Source organism: Protopterus annectens, chromosome 4.part0 (assembly GCF_019279795.1).
Source record: "Protopterus annectens isolate FY-2018-M chromosome 4.part0, PAN1.0, whole genome shotgun sequence".
Taxonomy (NCBI): Eukaryota; Metazoa; Chordata; order Ceratodontiformes; family Protopteridae; genus Protopterus; species Protopterus annectens.
Genome location: NC_056733.1, coordinates 873,133,998 through 873,146,521, shown reverse-complemented (window position 1 = coordinate 873,146,521; position 12,524 = coordinate 873,133,998). Strand labels below are relative to the sequence as shown.

General features: G+C 37.5%; 1 protein-coding gene across 2 annotated transcripts in view; it reads left to right on the top strand.

Annotated features, from left to right (window-relative positions):
* The first annotated feature begins 1,916 nt into the window (after positions 1–1,916).
* GUCD1 (guanylyl cyclase domain containing 1) overlaps positions 1,917–12,524 on the top strand; it is a 175,846-nt gene continuing 165,238 nt past the window's right edge. The window contains exon 1 of one of the 2 annotated variants that reach the window (XM_044068830.1): positions 1,917–2,235. In XM_044068830.1, the coding sequence (XP_043924765.1) occupies positions 2,187–2,235 (49 nt within the window). In that variant the 5' untranslated portion in view covers positions 1,917–2,186. Of the gene's footprint in view, positions 2,236–2,362; positions 2,456–12,524 lie in introns of those variants that run through there. The other variant, XM_044068831.1, reaches the window with a different exon arrangement.

Genomic DNA, 12,524 nt, shown 5'->3' with positions numbered 1-12,524 from the left:
GCATAGCAAAATTAATTTAAAATGGGTGGCGAAAGCCAAACACACTCTGGCTAGGCTTATAAATGCCCTAGGGCAGATAGCCTAGTATGAACCTATGAAGCTATGAAGTAAGAGAATATATAGCAAATGGGATATTTTAAAACCATGAAAATAAAATGAAAAAAAAAATAGCTCTCAACTGTCCCTGATTTTCAGGAATGTCCCTGATTTTGGTTCAAAATTTAACTCTGCCTGTAGTAAAACTGGTGATTCTGGATGAAAAGGTAGTGTATTTCACTCAATAAATAATGACACATACTTCTCAGCTACTCCTGATTTTGACTCAAATTTTAGCTCGATCTCTCACTTAATCCCTCATGTGACATATGATATTTGGAGAAAATGTGGTGCATTGCACTTAAATAATGACAATGATTAGAGCTGTAAACTTATTTTACTTCAGAAAATGTATGTTAATTCACGTCTTACTTTGACAAAGTTTCAGATAAATAGTACTAATATTTGTGTCCCTGACCTACATCATACTTCTCAAGTGTATTTCATTATGAGGAACTTTTCTCATTTTTGAGTATTAATAAGCCCATGTTCCTTGAAGTTCCACATTGAAAGGGTCAGTCATTCAGTGTTAGGAATTGTTTTATGGTAAATAACATTGAATCATAGTAATTGATTCACACTAATCGACAACCATAGTGGTACAGTGGTTAGCGTTGTTGCCTCACAGTAAGAGATTCTTTGGTTCGGTTCTTGGCTGGAGTGCCTTTTCTGCGAAAGGTGCACGTCCTCCCTGCAGTGGAATGAGCTTTAAAGATATGCAATGGGTACATATGTGTTCCTTCTGTGATAGCTGGGTGCCGGGCTGGCAACTCGACAGGGTAAAAAAAAACTGCCAATCAACCTGCAGACCGCTAACCCCTAATGGGAGAAGCCGAAAGGCATTGCTTAATACTGAATGGGTTGCCACCTTCGTTCGTGGCCGGAGTAAAGCCACGCCCCTCACATCACCGTTTATTTGAGAATCAAATTTATTTCCGGATAGTCCGGAAAATACCGGAGGGGTGGCAAAAATTACCTTTTTTATAAGCAAAAGGTGCACAGTTTAACCGTTCTGTGCGCTTCTTAGTTGCTGGTAAGCTGTTAATATGAGCTCCACATTTTGCCAATTTATTCAAAATTAAGGGAGGTAGTGTTCCACATTTTGGAGATGAAAGATTGAGCGTTATGAGTCTGATTCATGATTATTTCTGGATTTATCCCCCATTCTTTTGACAGCTATGTAGTGTAGGGTTACCACCTGTCCCACTTTGCGAGGGACAGACCCTCTTTGGACAGTTGTTTCCTGCAAAAAATTGTAAAAATGGCAGATGTCCTGGGATTTTAAGACAAAATTATAAGTTGCATAAAACAGTTATTCTGTATCTGAAACACCTAAATGTTATAGGAAACATAATAAGCTACTAAAATGCTACAAGAATAAACTTTTATTTAGGCAAAAAAGTGAGGTTCTGTCCTTTGTACTGGCTGTGGGTATGTTTCGGCCTGTAAAATCTGACGTTTGTACCAAAAACGTCCCACTTTGGGCATTTGAAAAGGTGGTATCCCTAATGTAGTGACAATTTGTCACAGACTTCTCTTACTTCAGAAATTGCATATTGATTCCCATTCTCTTATTCTATCAATGCCTCACGTTAGCAGAACTATTTTTAACCGTCCCGGATTATTTCTGGATTTGTTCTGTCTGATTCTGAAGCTCTAAGACTGAGAAGAACTACGGCTTATATTTTTTACACCGCAGTTACCTTTTCCTTCGTTTTAAGGTGATGAATAATGAATCAAGTGGGAGGAGACAATGGAGCACCGCCCCAAGTAGCGGCCAACAAGCACACGTCGCACTACAAGTGCCTATGATGTGCATAGAACCACCCTCCTGCTCCCATCCTTCTCTGTGTCGAGCTGTTAAGACAGGGAAACGGAACCAAGGAGGGCGGGGAATAGTACCGAGGGATACAAACCACTGCTGCAAACAGACGTGGGGGAAGGCTATTCCAAAAGGACGGAACAGTTACGAGTATGGTACCTGTAGGAAGGTTCAAGATCTTAGTGTGAGAATCGGTGTGGGAATCCGGGCTTTTTGCCCGCTGCCCCCCCCAAAGCCGAAATATCTGTTAACCCCCTCTCAGAAAATCATGAAAGCGAGCTCTGAGGCTGGAGGATACATAGATGGGTCCTGGAAAGGTGAGAGTATATTTTCAGCACTTTCTACTGTCCTTAGCAAATAAGTGAAAAGTCAAAGAAGAAGGGTGCTAGCGTTGGTCTTGGGCAGGTAGTAGAGCTTTGCAACCCATATGTGTACCGGACTTCTCAGTAACTTTCACATGGAAATGCAGAGCTGGCAGAGAGGCATTGGTTGGTATCTTGCTTGAGACCCACTGTCGGAACCTTTGAATGTGCACAGGTGAGAGACCAGGCTGCTGTTCTTCAGCAGCTGGTTGTGTTGTTTTAAAGGTTGTCAGCGCTTCCAATTTCCACTCTGATTTATAAATACATGTCAATGTCTTAGTTTTCATTACTTTAATATTTGTGTTCTAACGTTTGTGCTGTATGGCGTTAATGCAGATCGGCGTTTTAAAACATAAGGATGTAGAAACTGTCACAAGTATTACATGCATTTGCTTCTGCGTTTGTCAGTTGTAATACGCTTTGCCCACTTACCATGCATTGTGTTAACGTTTGCGGTAACTTTGAGAGGCATAGTTTGACGTATCTTTGCTGATCTTAAGTTAATATTGTATTTAGGTGTCGAAAATAGACTATAGCTGCAATGAAGTTTTGTTCTTATTTATAGTTTTGATTTTTATTTGTTTGGATAAACTTTTCCCAAATGAGGTTTTTCAGATAAAGGTGAGATGCTTTAAGAAACGGTCCAGACATATTTTCAACTTTAGTTTTGTAGCTGCACTTGAAAGGAAGAAGATCTGAAGAAAAAATTCCACCATAAACTGCAGTCCAAAATCGCTGGAAAAATAAACTGTACAGTTGATCAATGGCCTCTTTGTTTCTCGTTTTCTTTTACGCTTTCACCGTTCTTCTTTTTTTCATGATTTTACATGGGACTGGGACTTGACTACATTGTTTTCGCCTTTCACCGCAAGGACTGGGCAAAAATGACTTATGCTTTGGCTGTTCGTTATATTTGCTTATATGCCCTGTCCCAAGATGAACATCCAACAAAATGGCATTTTTCCCCCCATTTAAATGTATTAAACTTTGTCCCAACCTTGCATTTTACCAATGCTGAGTTATCTTTTCCCCTCTGGTCTTCTGTTTTGTAGTGGCATTGTATAGTTAGTCCATGATTCCTTATGATGTATTTAACTTGCACAAATTAACATTAGAAATATTTGCTGCAAATTTCAGACCTAATGTTTGGCAGTCTCTCTTATTGTGATTGGGTTTGTTATTTACACCAGCTGCAGTTTGTCACCTTTTTTTCCCCTCTGAACCCCCTACTGTTGGTAGGTAAACATGCTTGTTCATGCACATTCAGTGATGTCATGTATCAGCCATATAGCATCTTCCCCCGACTTGCCAGTCTTTTCTGCAAGTACCACAGTTCAAATCTTGATACTGATGTACATTGCTGAAAACTTCTTTCCATACCTCTCTACTAGGAGGATTGTGGAAGAAAGTTCCTCACTCGAGGATTGCAGGAGAGTCTGCTGTGCAGTTCCACATCTTGGCTGGGGTACTATCATAATGACTGAGACTCCACTCCACATCTGACAGGATGTTTGCTATACAGTCATGTCTTAATCTCTTCTCTGTTTATTTCTCTAGTTGCTTGCAGTTAAGGTGCAGTTCTGTGAAGAGTTAGTTGGGAAACGTCTGGAAAAATTAGAGTGAAAGACTGAGGGAAGGGCTGTGGGACTCTGCTGATGGCACACAGGCTGAGACTGCTGCTGTGAGAATGGAAAAAAATCCCTGTGACTAAGATGGTAGGCTGCAGCTTAGACCCTTCATGCAGAAAGTGTATTGTTAAAAGGAGGAGCTCAGAGGACTTGTACATTTGGCTGTCACCCTGAGAGTCTACTCCAGAGTGGAGGTATCACTCATTACCTGGTCATCCGGCTGGAGCTAATTACTTACCACCTTGGTGGTGATAGATTTGAGTCATTTAGTTGGCGTGGGGGGGGGGGGTGGAAGTTCTTGAGACCATGGACTTCTTCACAGAGTCTTCTTTAGGGTCCAGCAGGAATTTAGTAGACAAGGCTGGTCTGTCAGGTTATTTTTTGCTGTAAGTTGTCATATGTGGATTTATTTATTTATTTTGTTGGTTTGATTCAGTTTAACTGGCATAAAGCAGCAGTCAATTGACCAACTTTAGTGTCAGCCCAGGGTCAACAGTATGACTAATCATACATAGGACATAATATAACAAAACATGAAATGACAGTGAAAAAAATATAAATAATGTGCGATGCTAGGAATAGAAAAGTATATAAATCAGTAAAGTGAGAGGATAAAATTACACTGATGTCAATACACATTTAAGTACAAAGCTTGCTTTACATTTAGGAAGATGTATAGCTTGGTATGTAGAAGTTTGAGGTGGGAGAATTGAAGCAATAGATGAAATCTGAATTTTTGTTTTTTTTTTTTATGTCTAGTAGGAGGCTGAATTGAGTATATGCAGGAATACATGCTTGGGGAAATGTCTTGATCCCTGTCCTGAACCCTACACAGTTGTCTATTGCCACACGCCACTCCTTTGTAGGTGCTGTATCTTTATTGCCCACCATTTGTCACATGAATTTTGCATTATGGTTCCTGCATGAGCTCCCCCTGGAGCATGATGAGAGCTCTCTGCCACTATGGCTTATGTGAAGAGTATGACTAGTTTGTCATTATCTTGGGTAATAGGAAAAGCAAGTCCTTCACACCATGCAGCTCCCCTTATCTGTATACATTCCCTTTGGAAAAACCATGAGCCTCGTGAGTCCTTCTATGGACTGGCTGTTCTCTATTTCTATAACCACCCCCCATTTCCCTCTCCCATGAAACTCCAGAATGTATATCTGAGGAAGAAAGAGGAGGAATCCTGGGTCAGCCCATATAGTACTTGTTGTTAAGGATCAGATACTGGCATATGGGATGATTATGGTCTTAAACTGAGGTGAAAGAGGATAGAGAGCAGAATGATGGGTGGACCAAAGAACCGTAGACGTAGATCACCCATCATGGCCCAGGACCCCCATTCCGCATTTCTGGAGACACTGGGAAATATGAAGGTCCTACCAAACACCTTAATACTGGGTGATTTCAGTTACCCAAACATAAACTGGGAGAACTACTCAAGTACTAACTCCCTTGCCCAACGCTTCCTAGAATTTATAGACTCGAATGCCCTTGATCAACTGGTCAACACCCCCACCAGAGGGAACAACATATTGGACCTGGTCATCACCAACATGGGCAACCGGTGTTCCATACCGGAGGTCAACCCCTCGCTGGTTAGATCAGACCATAGACTAATCACTCTGGATATCCACATTCCGCCCCCACCCCCAATCAAGGAAACCACCATGAAAAACTTTTCAAAAGCAAACTTCACGTTACTTAAGACCGAGGTGGAAAGGTTCACAGCCCCCATGCTAAAGGACAATGCTGTCCAAGCTGCTGAAACCTTTACAAAGGCACACTATGAGCATCTGCAGGAATGCATGGGATCGTGCTATCCCTAGTAAAACCAAGACTCACTCTTCCAAGAAAAGGAAACCAGTCTGGTGGACCTCTGCCATAAACAAGCTATACAACAGAAGGAGGAAACTAGTACAGAAAAGTGTAAATTCCCAAGAACGAAAGACATCCCTGATCAGTATCGGCAAGTAACTACGATCCCTCATTAAATCATCCAAGGTTAGTTTCGAAAGAAAAATTGCCAATGACTCCAAAGATAACCACAAAGCATTCTTTAGCTATGTCGAGAACCTAAGTGGAAACTCTCACCCCCTAAAGGGCCCATAAGCATACCAGAAGAATGTAAGGCCCCATCAATTACCGATGCACAGGTTAAAACAGCCCTATCCAAAGCCAAAAACACAACTTCAGTGGGACCGGACGGGGTCCCAGGCTGTGTCTTACAAGAGCTCCAAAATGAACTAACCCCTCACCTAAACACACTGTTCAAACTCAGCCTCTCTACAGGCTACGTACCCATAGAGTGGCACACAGCAGCAGTTATCCCGCTCCACAAAGGTGGAGCCACAACGGACCCCGGGAACTATCGCCCTATAAGCCTGACTAGCCTGGTCTGCAAGGCTATGGAATGCATCATCATGGAACTCATTAACAGACATTGGGAACCTCCAAACCTTGGACCCTACCCAGTTTGGTTTTGTTAAGGGCAGATCATGCCTCCTAAACCTGGTGGACTTCTTTGAGACGGTTGCCAAGGCGTTAGACGAGGGAAAGGAGGTCCACACAGCCTACCTAGACCTCGCAAAGGCTTTCGACACCATTCCCCTTTCGAGTATTATAGACAAGCTCACCAGCTTGAACATAAACTCCTACGTCACAAGATGGGTTGCCAACTGGCTCATGGATAGAACCCATATGGTGAGAGTTGCAGGCTGTACATCCGACTCTAAACCGGTTACAAGTGGCGTCCCCCAGAGCTCAGTCCTAGGACCCCTCCTGTTCGGTATATACGTCTCAGAGGTACAGGCAAGCATAGGAGGACTATGACTGACCAAGTTCGCAGACGACTGCAAACTAGGGGCCATAATTGATTCTCCGGCTTCAGATGGGTCTCACTGAGATGGATACCTAGTGTCAAAATCATGGCCTCAAGCTAAATGCCAAAAAGTGCATAGTCATCCCCTTTGGAAAAACCCACGAACTACCACATGGGTGGTAGTCCCCTAAATACAGAAAAATGTAATAAGGGATCTGGTGACCCAAGTAGATAGTAATCTCTCCTTTGATAATCATATTGCCAAGGTGGTTAGAAAATCCTTCTATGTGGCCCACTTAATCACAAAAGTGTTCGCATCTAGAACAAAAGAGGTTATTGTGCCTCTCTATTCATCACTCATTAGACCCATCATGGAATACTACACCCCCATTTGGGATGTACCTTACAAGACACCTGTAACAGCTGGAAAGGCCACAAAAGTACCTCACCAAGAGGATTACTGGCCTCAGATGCCCTATTCTGCCCAACTCAAGAAACTCCAGCTGTACTCATTGCATACCGCTTACTCAGAGGTGATCTCTGCCTGACATACAAGGCCATGTCCAACCTAGAATTGATGGACATGCTCCACCTAAAAAAACAAATCCCAGAGAGCCACACGCTCTAGAGATATAAACCTCACCACAACGATAAATAGGACATGCTGGAGGGGATAGATTACTATCCCAGAGACTCTCCATACTTTGGAACAGGATTCCCATATACATCAGGCAGAGCCCCTCACTAACACTCTTCAAGAGAAACCTTGACGGGTGGATGGGAAACAGAAAATTTACCCCGGGAATCACTGCACTGGCTCTGCTGGACAGTGGCGCAGGGAACTGATGGCTCTGCTGGACAGTGGTTCAGGGAACTGATGGCTGTGCTGGACAGAGGCACAGGGAACTAATCTAAAAGGGTGGCGAAAGCCAACACATTCTGGCTAGGCTTACAAATGCCCTTGGGCAGATAGATATATAGATTATTTATATATATATATATATATATATATATATATAAATAATGTCTGTGGATATATATATATATATATATATATATATATATATATATATATATATATATATATATATATATATATATATATATATACATACACATAAAGTGCAGCAGACTAACAACTATTTAAGAGATTCGTGGGCTTTCTTAGACTAACTATTCCACAAAAAGAAGGGTTATCTAAATGTATTTTAGTAACTGTGGATGTAGAAGGGTTATACTCTAATATACCTCACAAAGAAGGTATGCAACTTTTCAGATTATTTCTTAACAAATACACCACCTTCTCAAAAATTAGAAATACTATGTATTTTAGTTGAAATGGTACTGAATAATAACTTTTTCTTCTTTAATGGACATATATACAAACAAACCAAGGGAATAGCTATGGGTTCCAAGATAGCACCTGCTTTTGCTAATATTGTCATGAGCACATGGGAATTAGAAAAATTAAATAACTTTAAAGAACTTTAATCTAGTACACATTTACAAAAGATTTGTTGATGGTTTGTTATGCGTGGAAGGGTGACCAATCTTCTTTAGACCTTTTTATTTCTGATTTGAGAGACAGTTTAGGTTTTTTGAACTTGATTTTGTCTGGAATAGGGTCTTCCACAGATATACTTACTACCTCCTAATACAGTATTTTCCACTATATATAGAAAAGAGACCTATATTTTAATCTGCTTGTTTATACTAGCTCCCATCCATTTTTTATGAAAAGGAACCTTGTCAGAAGTCAATTTATTAGCATCTCTAGAATTATTAGTCAAGATTATGACTTTCAAAAGAATGCTGTTTTGTTAAAACACTTGTTTCTTCGAAGGAATTACCGTCCATCTCTTGTTAACAATATATGTAACGAGATCTCTAATGACAGACACACTAAATATTTACCAATTTTATTACATGGTTTTACACCTAATACTTCAAAACTAAGTAACATTAACAGAACCCTTAGTTTCCCATTACCTATCTCTAGGGACATGTCACAAATTAGAAATGTCATCTTATCAGATCATTCTAAAATTTCATTAAGTTTTGCTAAAGACCTTAGAAATAGTCAAATACACAGGAGTTATAATTGGTCCTTAAATCCAAACTTGTTAAATAAAAAAGAAATAAACAAGGAAATTCAAGAAATTCTAAATTCCTCACTGGTTAGATTAGTCAAACAACACATACCTGATATTGAATGGGCGGCAGTTAAAGCTCAAGTAAGGGGGGTTTTCCTTCAAAAAGGCTCTTATTATAAAAAAATTAAGCTCAAAGAAAAACAAATCTTAGAGGCTAAAATTAAATCGTTAGATGAGCAATTAAGGCAAAATCATAACACACAAACAGAAACGGAATTATTTAAACTTCAGAAAGATCTTTTCCTGAGCCAAAATGATAGATTAGCATTTCATGAAACCAAAATACTTGCAAGGTATGCTAATCATATTCAAACTCCAAGGGCTTTAGCTAGAATTATTAACCAATCTAAATCACCCTCTCAAATTACTGAAATACTCTACAAGGACAAAATTTATACGAAATCTGAAGATATTCTCAATACCTTTGAATTGATTTACTCTCAAATTTATGGTGAGTTAGATGAGTCACGTATAAATGAGACTAACAATGATTTTATTAAAAAAATTAATTTTCCGAAATTAGATGACAATTTGCAAAAAGATTTAATCAAACCAATTTCCACTGAAGAAATAACAACAATCAATAAGCTGAAATCACACAAAGCGCCGGGCCCAGATGGTGTTACTCCTGAGTTTTACAGAACATTTAGTGGTACGATTGTTGAAATACTATCATATACTTTTAACTATATTATTAACAATAAAATCAACGACCCTAATTTTAATGCATCCAAAACTATTTTAATACTCAAGGAAAATTCGGATCACCAAAACCCGGATAATTATAGACCTGTTTCACTCTTAAATATTGATACTAAAATTATGACTACTATTTTAGCTAATAGACTGAAGAAAATAATGAATTTAATAATTTCAAATGAACAAATGGGTTTTTTTTTAACTTCTAGGCAAACTAGTGACAATACTTTAACTCTGCATACGTTATTTTCTTATGCCAATCAAAAGAATTTAAATTTGTATGCACTCATTATTGATGCACAAAAAGCCTTTGATAGAGTGAACATAAAATTTTTATTTCATATTTTACCATTTTTTAACATACCGCAAGAATTCATCAGGACATTACAAATATTATACAGTAATCCATACACTACCTTATATATCAACAAGATTTTCTCCAAAAGAATACAAATTAAAAATGGAACCCGGCAAGGCTGTCCTCTATCCCCTTTATTATTTAATTTATATTTGGAACCTTTATTTTTACATATTAAACAAAATGTATATCATAACGCCCCAATACTTTATGGTACCAAGATTTCTATGGCATCTTTTTCAGATGATCTTAATGTATATAGTATAACACCAGTTACAGATACCAAGAAATTATTAACAGCTGTCAAACGTTGCAGTAATATCTAACTATAAAATAAACCTTAAAAAAAAACAAAATGTTTCCATTAAAAACTCCAAAACCCTTTTCGCTTTTACCATTGGTAGGGCAAGTAAACTCTGAAGATAAGATTAAATATCTAGGTATCACATTTTCCACAGATAAGGATTTTTATATTAATAATGTCAAATTAATTTAGGATCACATTTTATCTGACCTAAGGAGATGGAATAAACTAAAATTACCACTGTTAGCAAAGGTTTCAAGTATTAAAATGAACGTATTACCCAGATTATTATATATCTTCAGATCTGCTCAGGTTTTAATCCCGAAGAAGTTCTTCAAACAAATCCACACGGAATCTGATAAATTTATATGGGAACCAAGGAAAACTAGAATTTCATACGATAAATTGATGACCCCAAAAGGCAGAGGGGGTTTAGAATTACCCAATTTCGATAAATATTACTTAATTATAAATGCCAGTAAAATTTTAAGAATTGCTAATTATGATACACATAGCAAGAATTGGTCCCCGAACTGGTTAAGACTGAATCATAAACATGTAGAGAGTCTGAAAATTAATCCTAAATCATTACCTTTTCTAAGGAAAGATACATTTAAATCACTGGCTTTAATGGAGCATATTACAATGTATATCACATTATTACAAAATCTCTTCACTTCATTAAATCTTACCCAACACCGTATGATACTACAACATTTTCATAGGAATCCAAACCTGAGAACTAATAATCAGTTAATAGACCTAAAAAATTTCCCACTTATTATTAATTTAACGTTACGGGATATATACCCTTATTTGAAATATTCGGTTCATGAAGTAAGACAGGAATGGAACCTTCCAAAATCATACTTAATAATATTGAGACAGATCAAAGATTTATCTATAAGTTACTTTAAAGATTTAAAAATTAATGATGAGGATTTAACGAAATGTACAAATTTATGGCAAGCCCTCCTACAAGATAATAAGTATATAACATCTGCATATAAAATAATAAAATAAATGAAATATCAAAATCAAGTCCCTTTATCAAATTATTGGAAAGAAAAAATACCCTTGATTGAAAATAGTAAAATATTAAAAGGAATCAACTTAACTATTAAATCAATTTCCCTCCAAAAGTTAACTTTTACTCAACTTATGATACTCAGTAACGCTTGTTATACGTGTCTTAGCTTGCATAAATTTGACTCTAAAAATTCTCCTAAATGCCCATACTGTAAATATGAAACTGCAGATCTCCTTCATATGTTCTGGAGCTGTAAGTGTATATATAAACTATGGAATTCCTTGAAACTACAACTGCAGAAGGTGGGTTATCAAACTTCCACGCTTTCCTGGGAATTTACTATATTACATATTCCCCCAAATGATCTAACTAGATCCCAATTAAACATACTTATGAATATCTTTTTGTTAATGAAATTCTATATAGCAACTAATTGGTTGAATCCTTCGCAAACTTCATGGGACAACTTTAAGAATCTAGCGATAAAACACATACTAGCTCACAAATTACTGATCACTGATCATACCAAACATATAAATAATCGGAATATCTGGGAACAGATTTTTAACATTATATTGGCTTAGTGTGTGTGGAACCCAGAATAACCCTTGGATATTAATACTATAAGGTAAACTTTAATAGTAATCAAATTATTATAAGATATAATACCTATTCTCTAGACTCTTCAGATGTCTTTTCTTGTGTTAAAATGAAAGCATTCATGTATATAGTGTACATATGTTGTAGGATTGTTTTTTTGTAGTATTGTTTGGAAACTACCTGTGTATATCACGCTCAAATATATGTATGAACAATTGTAAAAGTAATAAAGAATTATTATTGAAAAAAAAGTCATCTCGAATAACTGGGATTTATTAAATGAATCACAATTTATGTCAGCTGCTATTGGCACTGCACCTACCTTTTCATTTAAAAAGAACCAAAACCATAAGAATGAGTTTCAAAAACTGAGATTTACCTTTTCTTATTAATTCTACTTCTACTTCCAACTCTCAAAATGGGATGCATTAATGTAATAAATGTGTGGTATGCCCTAACATTTTCATAGGATCTCAGTACACATTCACACATTGTAATCTTAGTATTAAGTTTTCGAAATATTTCTTCTGCCATTCTACAGCAGTAGTATACGCAGGTATTTGTGCATTTTGTAAAGCATTTTATGTAGGTAAAACTACAAAAAATTCTTGGTAACCAAGGGGGAAAAATTTATGTAGAAAACTTCA